Source organism: Odontesthes bonariensis, chromosome 21, assembly GCF_027942865.1.
Source record: "Odontesthes bonariensis isolate fOdoBon6 chromosome 21, fOdoBon6.hap1, whole genome shotgun sequence".
NCBI classification, from domain to species: Eukaryota; Metazoa; Chordata; class Actinopteri; order Atheriniformes; family Atherinopsidae; genus Odontesthes; species Odontesthes bonariensis.
The window spans coordinates 837,308-854,135 of record NC_134526.1 but is presented as its reverse complement, the minus strand read 5'-3'; the positions used below and the strand labels follow the sequence as shown (position 1 = coordinate 854,135).

Genomic DNA, 16,828 nt, shown 5'->3' with positions numbered 1-16,828 from the left:
TACCCAAGCATGTGAATTTATCAGTAGTCACCTTAAAAGGGCAGGAGTTAAAAGAGAGTGATTGTGCAGCCTAATTTTCTTTTTAATCTGCTTTAGGTCTTGTCAGAAGTTTGAACTTTGAACTGACTTATGATAACACTTTGAATACATAAATTCCTAAATATTTACACAGTTCTGAACAAAGTTTATGGAGTTTATGGTAAGAATTTGATGGCACTAATTAATACTTTCATTCTTAATAACCACTGAAACAAAGAAAAACCTTGATGTCCTTGATTTGACAGAAAAAGTCACCTTGAGCCGTGCGGAGAGAACCCGCCAGTCCTCTGTTTTTGAGCTTAAAGCTTGTTTTGGTGAGTTTAAAGCCGGTTTTTAGTAAGTTTAAAGCCGGTTTTTGGTGAGTTTAAAGCCGGTTTTTAGTAAGTTTAAAGCCTGTTTTTAGTAAGTTTAAAGCCTGGTTTTGGTGAGTTTCACTAATAAATAATTTCACTCTTAATACCTGATGAAATAAAGGAAAACCTTGATGTCCTTGATTTGACAGAAAAAGTCACCTTGAACCCGCCTGTCCTCTGTTTTTGAGCTTCCGGTTGTGTCCAGCAGGGGGCGGTAGAGGGCTCGTTGCCTCATCTTCACTCCAAACACGAAGCAGGGCGAGCAGCCAATGGGCGGCCAGCGCCCGCAGCTGCGGCGCCTGCGCCTTGGAGCTGTGATAATTGTGTTGTTATGTCTGCTGCTGGCTTTTAATTCTTTTTTTTTGCGGGTTGTTGTGGTTCAGAGGGAGCGTCCCCCGTCGCGCTGTCCGTCCGGATGGAAAGCACCAGAGACCCGGTGAGTCCCGGCGCCGCTCTGCCCGGCAGCAGCGCGCTTTTCCCGCCTTTGTTTTGGTTGTCAAAGCGGTCCTCCGCGGCTGCTTCAAAGCGAACAATTAAGGCAAGAACGTCACGGTTAATCAATAACAGGAAAGGAAGAAGAAGCGCGATTTCAGTTCCTGACAGTGATGCTGGGTGTTGTGCATGTGAGCCGAATGTGGCGGCTGCCGCTGCTGAGTGAGGCCGCCCGGTTGGTTGTGTTGCCCGGTTCGCCTCCTGCTGTCAGGACCCAAAATAAGCTGAAATTGCGGGAATTCTGGAGGTCATCTGGTGCGTGTGGTGGGCAGCCGCAGCTGTGGCCACAGCCGGTGCTCCGCAGTGCGGTGACTGCACCAGCTGACAGGCTGAGGGGCTCCGGGTGGAGGAGTTTAGGGTGGCTTTAGGGTGGAGGAGTTTAGGGTGGAGGAGTTTAAGGGTGGATGACTTTAGGGTGACTTTAGGGTGGATGAGTTTAGGGTGGAGGACTTTAGGGTGACTTTAGGGTGACTTTAGGGTGGATGAGTTTAGGGTGGAGGACTTTAGGGTGGATGAGTTTAGGGTGGAGGACTTTAGGGTGGCTTTAGGGTGGCTTTAGGGCGGAGGACTTTTAGGGTGGCTTTAGGGTGGATGAGTTTAGGGTGGAGGACTTTAGGGTGGCTTTAGGGTGGCTTTAGGGCGGAGGACTTTAGGGTGACTTTAGGGTGGATGACTTTAGGGTGGAGGAGTTTAGGGTGACTTTAGGGTGGCTTTAGGGCGGAGGACTTTAGGGTGACTTTAGGGTGGAGAACTTTAGGGTGGATGACTTTAGGGTGGAGGAGTTTAGAGTGGATGAGTTTAGGGTGGAGGACTTTAGGGTGGAGGACTTTAGGGTGGAGGAGTTTAGGGTGGATGAGTTTAGGGTGGAGGACTTTAGGGTGGCTTTAGGGTGGAGGACTTTAGGGTGGCTTTAGGGTGGAGGACTTTAGGGTGACTTTAGGGTGGAGGACTTTAGGGTGGAGGAGTTTAGGGTGGAGGACTTTAGGGTGGAGGACTTTAGGGTGACTTTAGGGTGGATGAGTTTAGGGTGGATGAGTTTAGGGTGGAGGACTTTAGGGTGACTTTAGGGTGGAGGACTTTAGGGTGACTTTAGGGTGGATGAGTTTAGGGTGGATGAGTTTAGGGTGGATGAGTTTAGGGTGGAGGACTTTAGGGTGGCTTTAGGGTGGAGGACTTTAGGGTGGAGGAGTTTAGGGTGGATGAGTTTAGGGTGGAGGACTTTAGGGTGGAGGAGTTTAGGGTGGATGAGTTTAGGGTGGAGGACTTTAGGGTGGCTTTAGGGTGGAGGAGTTTAGAGTGGATGAGTTTAGGGTGGATGAGTTTAGGGTGGAGGACTTTAGGGTGACTTTAGGGTGGATGAGTTTAGGGTGGATGAGTTTAGGGTGGAGGACTTTAGGGTGACTTTAGGGTGGATGACTTTAGGGTGGAGGACTTTAGGGTGACTAGGGTGGATGAGTTTAGGGTGGATGACTTTAGGGTGGCTTTAGGGTGGATGAGTTTAGGGTGGATGACTTTAGGGTGGCTTTAGGGTGGATGAGTTTAGGGTGGATGACTTTAGGGTGGCTTTAGGGTGGATGAGTTTAGGGTGGATGACTTTAGGGTGGAGGACTTTAGGGTGACTTTAGGGTGGATGAGTTTAGGGTGGATGACTTTAGGGTGGCTTTAGGGTGGATGAGTTTAGGGTGGATGACTTTAGGGTGGCTTTAGGGTGGATGAGTTTAGGGTGGATGACTTTAGGGTGGAGGACTTTAGGGTGGCTTTAGGGTGGATGAGTTTAGGGTGGATGACTTTAGGGTGGAGGACTTTAGGGTGACTTTAGGGTGGATGAGTTTAGGGTGGATGACTTTAGGGTGGATGAGTTTAGGGTGGAGTACTTTAGGGTGGAGGAGTTTAGAGTGGATGAGTTTAGGGTGGAGGACTTTAGGGTGGCTTTAGGGTGGATGAGTTTAGGGTGGATGAGTTTAGGGTGGAGGACTTTAGGGTGGAGGACTTTAGGGTGGAGGACTTTAGGGTGGCTTTAGGGTGGATGAGTTTAGGGTGGATGAGTTTAGGGTGGATGAGTTTAGGGTGGATGAGTTTAGAGTGGAGGACTTAAAGCTGCGGTCGGCAACTTTTTTTTAGTCATATTAGCTTGAACTGTCATGGGATTCTGGAAGTAGAATATTAAATAGGCTGTTTAGGAAAAATCCTGAATTCTGTAGCTCCCTCTGAAGCCTGTAATCGTGCTTACAAAAACCGAGCGCTCCCGGCTGTTTTTAAGCAATCAAGTTAGGTTTATTATTGATCTATTATCTGAGCAGAACAGTCACCAACCATGCTGAGCGTGAGTCTGCCCCAGCTTGTATGCGCGCACACTGGTGTGAACTCACGTGCACACTGGTGTGAACTCACGTGCACAACCTCGTCCACAGAGGGGGAGGGGCCTGAAAGTTGTATCAGTTCGAATTTTCCGACTTTAGACTCGGAATTTTGAAAACCTGCCGACGGCAGCTTTAAGGGCAGATGACTTAAGGCTCGTGTATACTTCGCAGCAGTGTGTCGCAGACACGACGCAGTTATTTTTGATTTATACTTTTGAAGCGCTGTCTGCGCTATGTTAATCCCACGCCACAACGCAAGAGGGACCATCACGAACAAGTTAGGATTGTGGGTGTTACGGTTACGGAGGTCATTCAACAACAATGGCGACTGGACGAATGCGCACTTTGATTGAGATGCAGCTGATTGATCTAGAAATAGAAGAAATACTGCTACTACTGGAGCTGGCAGAGAGGCGAAAGAATCGTCACCGTTAGCACGGTTAGCGTCAGCCGGTTAGCAAACCGGAAATACACATAGTGAAGAGCGGATGTAGAGTTGACCAATCAGAGGCCTCCTTTCTCTCCTCCCTGCGGCGATGTCTGCGGTGAGTTACAATTTAGGGGAGGTGCACCAGAGTGTCTGCGTAAGGGGGGGGGCATGTCTGCGTTAACTGCGACACACACGCAGACGACCTGGTTTCAGACCATAAATCAGCCGTTAGGGTGGATTACTTCTGATTTAAGGGAATAAAGAACATACATGAGACATTTACAGTTTAAAGCCTGTTTTGTTCACTTTGTTCATCTTCCTGTCACTCGGGCTTCCAGTCAGTCACAGAATAGATTTATATTCTTTTAATCATTTTAATTATTTTATTTGTTTCCCTTTATATTCTTTTAATCATTTTAATCATTTTATTTGTTTCTCTTTATATTCTTTTATGTATTTTTAATGCTTCTTCCACTCCCTGCTGCAAAGCTTTTATTTTATGTGAAGCACTTTGAATTGTAAATAAATTTTATTTGATTTTATTTGATAGACAGGTGCCACTTGTTTTATTTTAGGAGACATTCCAGCCTCATTCTGAATGTTTTTCATGTTCCTCCGTGTAAAGATACTGAATGTTTCTGACAGTCAGCTGGTGCTCTAACTCCACCCTGTAACTCCACCCTGTAACTCCACCCTGTAACTCCACCCTGTAACTCCACCCTGTAACTCCACCCTGTAACTATATCCTGTAACTCCACCCTGTAACTCCACCCTGTAACTCCACCCTGTAACTCCACCCTGTAACTCCACCCTGTAACTCACCCCTGTAACTCCACCCTGTAACTCTATCCTGTAACTCCACCCTGTAACTCTATCCTGTAACTCCACCCTGTAACTCCACCCTGTAACTCTATCCTGTAACTCCACCCTGTAACTCACCCCTGTAACTCCACCCTGTAACTCTATCCTGTAACTCCACCCTGTAACTCTATCCTGTAACCCCACCCTGTAACTCCACCCTGTAACTCCACCCTGTAACTCCACCCTGTAACTCCACCCTGTAACTCTATCCTGTAACTCCACCCTGTAACCCCACCCTGTAACTCCACCCTGTAACTCCACCCTGTAACTCCACCCTGTAACTCTATCCTGTAACTCCACCCTGTAACTCCACCCTGTAACTCCACCCTGTAACTCTATCCTGTAACTCCACCCTGTAACTCCACCCTGTAACTCCACCCTGTAACTCCACCCTGTAACTCCACCCTCAGGTGGAGCGGCCGGCCCGGAAGCGGCGGGACTCCTTTGGGATGCTGGACAGCCTGGAGGAGGACCGGAGCAGCTGCAGCAGCGAGTCCAGCGGCGGCAGCGGAGCGTCCAGCCCGGAGGACAGCGAGGACGAGGAGTTAGGGGGGGTGACCCAGCTCACCTCCGCCTCAGCCGCCTCCTCCCTGATGCTCATCAAGACCAACGGGCAGGTGTACACCTACCCCGACGGCAAGGCCGGCATGGGTCAGTGAGACGGAGAATCTGAACCCGTCAGCATTAGTTTCTGCTTTCTGTCTCAGCCTGGAGCTCCTTTTCCATCAGCCAAAACTTCCGTTTAAGCATTCTGTCTCAGCCTGGAGCTCCTTTTCCATCAGCCAAAACTCCAGTTTCTGCTTTCTGTCTCAGCCTGGAGCTCCTTTTCCATCAGCCAAAACTTCAGTTTCTGCTTTCTGTCTCAGCCTGGAGCTCCTTTTCCATCAGCCAAAACTTCAGTTTCTGCTTTCTGTCTTAGCCTGGAGCTCCTTTTCCATCAGCCAAAACTTCAGTTTCTGCTTTCTGTCTCAGCCTGGAGCTCCTTTTCCATCAGCCAAAACTTCAGTTTCTGCATTCTGTCTCAGCCTGGAGCTCCTTTTCCATCAGCCAAAACTTCAGTTTCTGCTTTCTGTCTCAGCCTGGAGCTCCTTTTCCATCAGCCAAAACTTCAGTGTTCGCTTCCCTAACTCGTTCCCATGACTGAGCCAGAGTGTTTTCAGTCTTTGTACGTCGGTTTTAAGGCAATAAACCATTTTTACCGTCGTTTAACAGTTTCTTATCTGCGGTCAGAAGGCAGTTTCTCAGCTTCAGACCTGGTTTTACTTTGGTTTTTAACAGCAGAATAGATTCTGACTGGCTAACAGGCTGTGTTTTGGTCCTGGCTGTAAACTTTGTTCAGGAATGGTTTAAAGCCTGTTTTTGGTGAGTTTAAAGCCTGTTTTTGGTGAGTTTAAAGCCTGTTTTTGGTGAGTTTAAAGCTGGTTTTGGTGAATTTAAAGCTGGTTTTGGTGAATTTAAAGCTGGTTTTGGTGAGTTTAAAGCTGGTTTTGGTGAATTTAAAGCTGGTTTTGGTGAGTTTAAAGCCTGGTTAGGGTTAGTTTAAAGTCTGGTTTTTGGTGAGTTTTTACTTGGTTTGAACTGGCTTGGGCTGAATCTTGAGTTTAGGGTTAAATTTAGCTGGCTTTAGACTTACTTACTGAGGTTTAAGTCGTGTTTTCAGCAGGTCAAAACTTTAACAATTACCAACTTAAAGTTGCCGCAGTTTCAGGCTCCATGAGTGAGTTACAGTCATGAAAACATGACAGTTTCCAGGTTCTTTCGTACAAAGTGTTGAAGTCAACCTGGTGCTGGTCATGTTTGCTCTATCTGCAGCTCTCTCTGCAGCTCTCTCTGCAGCTCTATCTGCATCTCTCTCTGCAGCTCTCTCTGCAGCTCTATCTGCATCTCTATCTGCAGCTCTCTCTGCAGCTCTCTCTGCAGCTCTCTCTGCATCTCTATCTGCAGCTCTCTCTGCAGCTCTCTCTGCAGCTCACTCTGCAGCTCTCTCTGTAGCTCTCTCTGCAGCTCTCTCTGCAGCTCTCTCTGCATCTCTATCTGCAGCTCTCTCTGCAGCTCTCTCTGCAGCTCTCTCTGCATCTCTATCTGCAGCTCTCTCTGCAGCTCTCTCTGCAGCTCACTCTGCAGCTCTCTCTGCAGCTCTCTCTGCAGCTCTCTCTGCAGCTCACTCTGCAGCTCTCTCTGTAGCTCTATCTGCATCTCTATCTGCATCTCTATCTGCAGCTCTCTCTGTAGCTGCAGCTCTCTCTGCAGCTCTATCTGCATCTCTATCTGCAGCTCTCTCTGTAGCTGCAGCTCTCTCTGCAGCTCTATCTGCATCTCTATCTGCATCTCTCTCTGCAGCTCTCTCTGCAGCTCTCTCTGCAGCTCTCTCTGCAGCTCTCTCTGCAGCTCTCTCTGCAGCTCTATCTGTAGCTACAGCTCTATCTGTAGCTACAGCTCTATCTGTAGCTACAGCTCTATCTGCGGCTCTATCTGCAGCTCTATCTGCAGCTCTATCTGCAGCTCTATCTGCAGCTCTCTCTGCAGCTCACTCTGCAGCTCTATCTGTAGCTACAGCTCTATCTGCGGCTCTATCTGCAGCTCTATCTGCAGCTCTATCTGCAGCTCTATCTGCAGCTCTATCTGCAGCTCTATCTGCAGCTACAGCTCTATCTGCAGCTCTATCTGTAGCTCTATCTGCAGCTCTATCTGTAGCTCTATCTGTTTTCCTGCCCTGAAGAAGCTCAGTATCCGTCTCTCTTCTCTCTCTTCAGCGACCTGTGAGATGTGTGGGATGGTTGGTGTCAGAGATGCTTTCTACAGCAAGACCAAACGTTTCTGCAGCGTCTCCTGCTCCAGAAGTTACTCCTCCAACTCCAAGAAGGCGAGCATCCTCGCAAGACTGCAGGTAAAGAGCACAGAGGGTGGCTGTAAGGGGTGTGCAAAATAATCGTCATGACGATGCATCGCAATTCTAATTTTCGCGACCTACTGCATCGATTATTGACGCCAAGTATCGATTTTTTTTGGGGGGCTTTTTATGCCTTTAATGATAGGACACATGCAGTTGATGCATTTCGCTGCAAGGGATGTTTGCAATATTTATTTTATTTTTATAGTTTTATAAATCCTATGCACTTTTTTTTTGTCTGTACTGATCATCCCTATTTTGTTATTTTAAGTTTTATAAATCCTATGCACTTTTTGTGATGAGTGTTCCAGTAATAGTAATATTTGTTTTAATGGCAATACCTCCAAAAGTTGTTTCAATAAATACAGTTATGATTTGATTTGCTTTGAGTTATGTATCAATTGAAGACACTATGCAGATCATACACAGCCAGTCAGCCGCTGGTAATGGCTGTATTTTTTTTTAAGTATGTTCAGTGAAAGTATCGTGATGTATCGCATCGTGGCATGTGAATCGTGATTCGAATCGAATCGTGACTTCTTTGCCAATACAAACCCCTAGTGGCTCTAAGGCGGTGTTCATGTGAGGGCCGCTGGAAACCTGAGTATGAGCTCAGCATCTTGTGATAGGAAACGCTTCAGTAGAGTTTTAGAGTCTGTTTTTGTACTTCTTGTCCAACAACAGATGAGCTGTTAACAGGCTGTGAGTATGTTCTCGGGGAAGTAAACCGTCATTAATCACTGACAGTTGCAGGATAAACCAAAGATGAAGGCTCTGCTGTAAAGGAGTGATGATACACAGCAGAAGAAAAGGATTCCAACGTGTTAAAACTGTTTTAGCTTTGATGGATGGTTGGATGGTTGGATGGATGGTTGGATGGATGGATGGTTGGATGGATGGATGGATGGATGGATGGATGGTTGGATGGGTGGATGGTTGGTTGGATGGATGGATGGATGGTTGGTTGGATGAATACTTTGATGGATGGTTGGATGGATGGATGGATGGATGGTTGGATGGTTGGATGGTTGGATGGATGGATGGATGGTTGGTTGGATGGATGGTTGGATGGATGGTTGGATGGATGGATGGTTGGATGGTTGGATGGATGGATGGATGGATGGTTGGATGGTTGGATGGATGGATGGATGGTTGGTTGGATGAATACTTTGATGGATGGTTGGATGGTTGGATGGATGGTTGGATGGATGGATGGTTGGATGGATGGATGGATGGATGGTTGGTTGGTTGGATGAATACTTTGATGGATGGTTGGATGGATGGATGGATGGATGGATGGATGGTTGGATGGATGGATGGATGGTTGGATGAATACTTTGATGGATGGTTGGATGGATGGATGGATGGATGGATGGATGGTTGGATGGATGGATGGATGGTTGGTTGGATGAATACTTTGATGGATGGTTGGATGGATGGATGGTTGGATGGTTGGATGGATGGATGGATGGTTGGTTGGATGAATACTTTGATGGATGGTTGGATGGATGGATGGATGGATGGATGGATGGTTGGATGGATGGATGGATGGTTGGTTGGATGAATACTTTGATGGATGGTTGGATGGATGGATGGTTGGATGGTTGGATGGATGGATGGATGGATGGTTGGTTGGATGAATACTTTGATGGATGAATGGATGGATGGTTGGATGGTTGGATGGATGGATGGATGGTTGGTTGGATGAATACTTTGATGGATGAATGGATGGATGGATGGATGGTTGGATGGATGGTTGGTTGGATGAATACTTTGATGGATGAATGGATGGATGAAGTATCTCATCCTGCGGTTCTTTGTGATCCTGAAAGCTCAAACTAACTGAGACCTCCTCAGAATGTTGGACCCAGCTGATCTGTTTTCATGTATTAATAGCTATGCACAGTTGGTGTGTCTTACAGTTGGTGATGAAACTCTCTGTTTCCGTCTCTTAAAGGGGAAGCCTCCCACTAAGAAAGCCAAAGTTTTGCAGAAGCAGCCTCTTATGACCAAGCTGGCTGCTTACGCCCAACACCAAGCCAGCCAGCAGAGCAGCACCAGGAAGAGCGGTGAGTTTAACCAGCTCTGCAGGTGCAAGACACGCCTCAATAACAACCAAAAGGGTCCAAATATTCCACTTTTCAACACTTTTTGTTGCTGAACGTTATGACTTCCAGCCAATCAGAGAGCAGCTTCAGGTCCAAAGCCGCATACTCGCATCAGAACGTTTAAAACGTTTGACTATAGAACATTTAACCCTCTGAAAACATGTTTAACCCCCAGAACCTGCAGGAGGATCCTGAGTCTTTGTGCTTTATTTTCTACAGTAACTGTGGAGGTGTTTGACTGGGGCCGTTACCTTGGAGACGGAGACGTGATGGGAGCGCCGGTCAGCTGTTTCAAACATGTGTGTAGAAAACACACACACACACACACACACAGGAGGCAGTTCGTTCAGGGTTCTTTAAATAGAAGCGAAAAGTTTTTATTATATTTTACAAAGAGAATTAAAAAGATGTTTGAATCGGCTCAGTCAGCATGAAGAGCAGAAGTTAAATATTTTTCTGTGAGTCTTAGATTAGATGTAAGCAGGGCCAGGTTAACACGTCCCTGTACCCTGGACAACAATATTCAAGGGCGCCATGATCACCGTAATCTGGCAAAATACAGAATAAATTACAGCAATATACATAAATGTACTCAATAGTCATTGTAGTGACTATTTGTCTATGAAAATAATAGAAAAAACTTTTGACTTAAAGGTGACCAAACTAAAAATAAACATAACTCAAATAGTCACTTGACGCACTTTCTGGTTTACGCCGTACAAAAAGGTCCAAAACGTCAAAAATATAGTTCATCATGGATTTATTCCATCGATTGACTGAGAACTGGTAAACCATGTGACCACCCAAGTGCGTCCAGCGCTCCCTAAAACCTCTGGATTTATGTGTGAAACGCCCATTTCCCCAAACAAAAAATGTGGTAAATTAATTACAAACCAATTTATGCTAAACAACAAAAACAAAAAGCAAATAATATAAAATAAATCTAAATTCTAGATGTCCAGATGTGCTCCTGGAACTACAAATGCACCGCGATGTCCTCTTATAGAGGCCACTCACTCACACATGATGTAATAAAAACAAAATGTATCAGTATAATCTGGATAAATTGACCCACAACATAGCGAGAAAAGAAATAAATAAGCAACCACTTTGAAAGCATCCAATATTTATTTAACAACAGACTGTAGAGTTCAAAACCTCGGATCATCGCAAGTTACACGGCTTATTAAAAGAATCAAATCACAGCAGCAATTTTCATCAGTTTACTTTTAATATAAGCGATTTGGCCCACTTACAATGAAAAAGACAAAAATCTTGTTCATGAGATGTGTAGTATGTTATATGTTATCTGTGAGAGTCATGCTTGCAGCCTGCATGTTTTGCAGAGTAGATCTTTCTCACTGGAAAAAGAAAAAATCTCCCCCAGTTTCACCGCTTGTTCTGCTGTTTGCACTCAGAAAGCCATTCCATCCTAAAAGAACCGCATTTCTGTTTTACTTTGGCTCGGTGAGTGGATGTGTCGCTGGCGCTGCCCGTTGGTTTCTCCATGGTTTCTCTGAACTCCTAACTCCGTCTCACTGTTAGCTAGCTAACCTGCACGGCGCGTATGGGCAGGGCACATATGAAAGCACCATCAATGCTCTGATTGGCTGCATAGCGTAGTGAAGTGAAGTGAAATTTATTTATATAGCACTTTTCAGCAACAAGGCGATCCAAAGTGCTTTACAACATAGAAACAACAATCAGGTACAGAAATACAGAAATAAAAACATCAAAAAATCAAACACAGAAATACAGATACAGAACATCAGTCAGGTAATTTTAGCTAACAGTAAGATTGGTATAACTATAACAGAGCAAAAGTAAATTTAGCTAATAGTAGGATTGGTATAACTATAACAGGTAATTTGAGTAAACTAACAAACATGGATAAACTTTCCTCTAAGAGGAGGCATTTAAAAATATAGTTAATAACAGAACGGTTGATATAATGAATGATAACAAATCTTTAAAAGACTTTGATCTGAGAGGAAATATTAAGGCTGATACAGTGGTAATAGGTCTTAATAGACCATTTGAATATGACTAAGTTTTCCTCCTAGTGCAGTATTAATAAGATCAGAAACATGGATAAGCTTTCCTCTAAGAGGAAGCATTTAAAAAGCCGTTTGATGGTCTATAACATAGCGTAGTTATAGACATAACATAGCGTAAGTAAACCGTATCATTGGCTGAACATCTGTCACTCACTGCGTTACATTGAAAAATGGTACAGAAAAACACATTATTGGTCTAGTATTAGATATTAAGTAATACGTTTATGGTGAATTTTATTTTATGCGCTGCAAAGATTTTCTTGTGCGCTGAGAATGTGCGAGCAGCTCAGAGGGATCGTTGGTCCTGAGTTTGTGTCACAGGATGAACTGAGCATGTCTGCAGGTAGTGATGCACCATGTTTATTATGTTCAGGTTCCCATGGGCAAGTCCTGGGGGGACATGAGCGAAGGAGTTCGGGTGGAGGTCCTCAACACTGACAGCGGTCTCCCCATGAAGGTTTACTGGATCGCCACCATCATCAAACTGGCGGGTACGATGACACTGTAGGACAATCTGAGCCCAACTTTTATCTCCTTACAGGCAGGATGAACCCAAGATGTTTCATGTTCTGTCTCATCAGCTTTAGTCAGTTTGTTAATAGATGGAATAATAGGGATAAATATGATGTCACTTTACCCAGGATCTGGTCCTACAGCCTCCATGATGAGTCTGTGAGCAGCAGATGTGTTTAAAACAATGTTCCACAGAGAGAGACTGGAAGGGATCTGCATATTTCTGCCTCTGTAGAGCAGAATATCATTAAAGCATTCAGGGAATCTGGAGGAGTTTCAGAGTAAAGTACGAGGGAGCAAGCCTAAGCTGGACCCCCCGTGACCTCTGACCCCTCAGACGGCGCCGCATCAAGAACCCTCGTTCATCAGCAGCTGATAGAAGCACACGGACGAGGGATTACTGTGGGAAACCTTCGTCCAGCACCACGATCCAGAGTTCCATTCACAGGCTTTACTGTGCAGAGAAGAAGCCTGATGTTAGCCTGGTGTTAGCCTGATGCTAGCCTGATGCTAGCCTGATGTTAGCCTGACGTTAGCCTGAAGTTAGCCTGGTGTTAGCCTGGTGTTAGCCTGATGTTAGCCTGGTGTTAACCTGGTGTTAGCCTGATGTTAGCCTGATGTTAACCTGACGTTAGCCTGAAGTTAGCCTGGTGTTAGCCTGGTGTTAGCCTGATGTTAGCCTGACGTTAGCCTGAAGTTAGCCTGGTGTTAGCCTGGTGTTAGCCTGATGTTAGCCTGGTGTTAACCTGGTGTCAGCCTGATGTTAGCCTGATGTTAACCTGGTCCAGAGGTGGCGTCCACTTCTCTGGGCTCGGAGGCGTCTGGGAGGGAAACATTACAGAGCGAAAAAGATGAAACGATGTTTGTTAACAGATGAAACGATGTTTGTTAACGGATGAAACGAAGCTGATGGGATAAAACAGGAAACCTGTTGGGCTCAGCCCGTCTGAAGGCCGGTTCAGATGAAGTCTTCATGGTTAAAGGTCACCTGCTGTGTGTGTGTTCAGGTTTTAAGGCCTTGCTGCGCTACGAGGGCTTTGACAGCGACTCCACCAGAGACTTCTGGTTGAATCTGTGTGTTCCCGACATCCACCCGGTGGGCTGGTGTGCAGCCGGAGGGAAACCCCTGGTCCCCCCTCAGAGTAAGTTCCAGTTTCATGTCGGGTTTAAAGCTGTTAGAGTTCATCAGAGGAAGTTCCCAAGAAGAATTCTGTTAGAATCTGGATGTTTCCACATCTCCCTGCTGCACTGGAAAAAATGCCCCTTCAAAGATAAGTAAAAAAACAACAAATAAAAGACGTTTTTGCTTGAAATAAGAAAAAAAATCTGCCAATGGAACTAGTGAAAATCGGCTTGTCAAGATTTCTTGAAATAAGATGTGATATTTGGGACTTTTGAGATAAAAGTGATCTTGAAATTAGCTTAAAAACCTCTTCAAATGTAAAAAAAAAAGCTTGTTTCATATGATATGACTCAAAAAAATTTGTTTTCAAGACTTTTTCACTTAACAAGATATTCATTTTTATTTATATAGCGCCAAATACAACAAATGTCATCTCAAGGCACTTAGATAATAAAGTCCAATTCAAGTTCAATTAATTGTAATCATAATTATTCATAAAATAATCCAATTCGTTCATATAGAGCCAATTCAAAAACAATTTCCTAGCTAAGGAAGCCAACAGATTGCACTGAAACTTTTTTTTTCGGTCCAATCTCCCGTCCTGTTTCAGATATTATGTATCAGATGTATTGTATTAAAACAAGTCCCTATATCTGGCTGAAATGGTACTTGTTAGGCAGTTGTGTCTTATATTAAGTGTAATGAGATATATTGACTAGAAATGAGACAAATATACTTGGTAAGACTGATTTTTTCCAGTGTGCAGAGCTCCGTCTGATCTGACTGCTTTCATTGGTGCTCTTAGTGCGCTGTAGAGAAGAAAAAGCTTAGTTGGAAGGAGCTGTGGAGTATAGAGGAAAGGAGTATTAGATCTTTGATAGGGGCAACATATGATGTATTGCCAACTCCCCAGAACCTAAAACTCTGGGTAAATGGAGACCCGTTATGTCCGTTATGTTCAGGTACTGCAACTCTAAGGCATATTTTGTCAGGTTGTAAGGTTAGTCTGTCACAAGGCCGGTATACATGGCGACATGACCAAGTCTTAAGAAGCTTAGCTGCAGGTATTGAAGATAAACGAAGGCAGGTAAACTTAGGAGTGTCTAAGGTGAAGAGAGTGGCAATTCAGTTTGTTCAAGAGGGGGAGAAAGTTAATAAGACGATAAGGAGGCACGGCAGCTTGGAGGATGCTTGTGATTGGGAGATGCAGGTAGATTTAGGAAATAAGCTTGTTGTTCCCCAGGAGATAGCCTCTACAAATCTAAGGCCTGATATAGGCTTGTGGTCTAGGAGTAGAATGAGAGTCTGTTTCATAGAGCTGACTGTTCCTTGGGAGGAATTAGTAGCAGAAGCATATAAAAGGAAAAAGCTTAGATATGTGGAGTTGGGGGCAGAAGCAGCGAGGATGGAAGGTTAGAATCTGTCCAGTGGAAGTAGGATGTAGAGGATTTGTTGCAAAGTCTGCTGTCTCATTGCTGAGGGAGCTGGGTGTAAGTGGACAGAGTGTGAGGAAAATAGTGAAGGAAGTGTCAGACGAGGCAGTAAAGTCCAGTCAGTGGATTTGGATTAGAAGAAGCAATAGCAGCTGGGGGCCCAGCAGGGGGAGCACTTAGGGTAAACAGACTCTTGGAAGAAGCAAAGAAGAAGTTCAAGATATTTAAGTGGAGGGTGGGGCCCATGTGAGCCTTTTGAAACCAGGCGGCCATTTTGGGTGAGTTGGCCTGTATGGCTTTGTTTCTGCTGCCATTTTTAGTGACTGTAGGACTGTTTAGGTGAGTTTGTCTGCTGAATCTGCTAGTGTGTGTTGTTCTGCCTCCACCTCTGGTACCCTCTATACTTTCATTACCCCCTAACCGAACCAGGGTTTGCATAACTCGGGGGGTTAACGGTGTGCTGTGATTGGCCGATGTGATCAGGTGCTCTGTTTGTCTCCGTCAGCCATCCTGCACAGGTTCACCAACTGGAAGACTTTCCTGGTCAAAAGACTGACGGGGTCCAAGACGCTGCCGCCGGACTTCTCTTCAAAGGTGAACCGGACTCGGCACAGACAGACTGTGGGCGCCCAGAGCGCCGGCATGTGACCTCTTCCTGCTCCTCCTCCTCCTCAGGTGCAGGAGAGCATGCAGTTCCCCTTCAAGAAGCAGATGAGGGTGGAGGTGGTGGATAAGACGCACCTGTGCCGGACGCGGGTGGCTCTGGTTGAGCAGGTGGGTGGAGGTGCGGCCTATCAGGGCCGGTTTTTGCTATGGGCAATGTGGGCGACCACCCATGGCGCACGTCCACAAAAAAAAAAAATCGCCAGTTTTCTTGACCAGGGGTTCCCAAGCTTTTCCATGCCAAGGCCCCCCAAACAGTATCAGTTTCTGGCCCCCTTTGCTACAAAATATGTAAAGAAACATCAACTTTTAGAAGGTATTTTCTTTCTTTTATTTACGGACAGCAGCTCGCCGTGTGAATGCAGCCTGACTAAATGCTCTTCTTTACGTCTGAAGAAGTCTGCCGGATGTTTTTGTATCAGGTGACGCTGAAGTTTCGAAGGTTTTAAACACTCATTTGAGAGGGTCTCCAGACAGAGGACGCCATTTTTCTGTACGGCTGTGAAGCCAAACTTAATGTATGCTGCCTCATACTTTCTGATTTTAGTCGGCCAGTTCTTTCGGTCTCTTCCAAGTCAGAAATCTGTCCATTTTGGCTAAGCTAGCTACACGCTAGCTTGAGCAGCAGAGCAGCTTCAGAACAGGCGCAAACCGCCAGGTCTACGATGTTTTGACTGGCAGCCAATCAGAAAGACGAGCATGGCAAATAACATTTCCATATGATATATTATTATAAATTGTATTTTACAATACTGATTTAAAAAATATGACAATTTTTTATAATGATGTTTAAAAAAAATTTAATTCAATTTTTTTATTTTTGCATTTTTTTCTTATCTTCACTCCAATTTTCTGAGGCCCCCTGGCGGCCCCCACTTTGAAAACCATTGTTCTAGACTACCGCTCATTTCCATGTCAAGTTAGTGGAGTGGGCACCAGAGGGGGGGTATACTGATCCCAGGCCACAACACAAGCTGCTTCCAATCCAAATAAACTGTATTTCATTCCTAAAATAAACATAGACCCATATACCTTCATGTAACTAACCGGGTTATGTGAAAAATGTAAAAATAAATCTGGGCAGCCATCTACATGAATGTGTTTACGTCACGAGACTCCCGCTGATTGACGGGTGAACGGACGGCGTTAATGAGAAAAGGTAATAATGTGGAGTCATCCTGGATCATCATCATGGTGAAATACCATGATGATGGTTGGTATTTCTCCCTCTTTCTTAATTTGTTACAAAAGTGTTACAAACGCCATTTTGAGTTGAAGAATAGGGTGTGGTTCAATTGTTGTTTTTGCTTACAAGATTACAGATTTGGAGGAGATAATAAGATCCTGGGAGGTAGGCTTAGAGGCGTGTTCATATTTCATTGGTCAGAATTTACGCAGCTGTGATGTGCATTGTTGTTTAATTTGGATTGGTGAAAGGTCATTGTGTATAGATCCGATTGGAAGCATTTGGGTGGGGCAAAAGTTAGGGCAACGCCCTTAGGCTGA

At 45.1% G+C, this 16,828-nt stretch overlaps 1 protein-coding gene across 1 annotated transcript in view; it reads left to right on the top strand.

Annotated features, from left to right (window-relative positions):
• Positions 1–645: 645 nt before the first annotated feature.
• Positions 646–16,828, top strand: part of LOC142371426 (MBT domain-containing protein 1-like) — a 28,199-nt gene continuing 12,016 nt past the window's right edge. Inside the window, exons 1-9 of the mRNA XM_075454089.1 lie at positions 646–828; positions 4,946–5,186; positions 7,289–7,422; positions 9,383–9,494; positions 9,753–9,832; positions 11,964–12,081; positions 13,111–13,245; positions 15,165–15,253; positions 15,335–15,433. Coding sequence (XP_075310204.1) covers positions 808–828; positions 4,946–5,186; positions 7,289–7,422; positions 9,383–9,494; positions 9,753–9,832; positions 11,964–12,081; positions 13,111–13,245; positions 15,165–15,253; positions 15,335–15,433 — 1,029 coding nt within the window. The 5' untranslated portion in view covers positions 646–807. The remainder of the gene's footprint in view (positions 829–4,945; positions 5,187–7,288; positions 7,423–9,382; positions 9,495–9,752; positions 9,833–11,963; positions 12,082–13,110; positions 13,246–15,164; positions 15,254–15,334; positions 15,434–16,828) is intronic.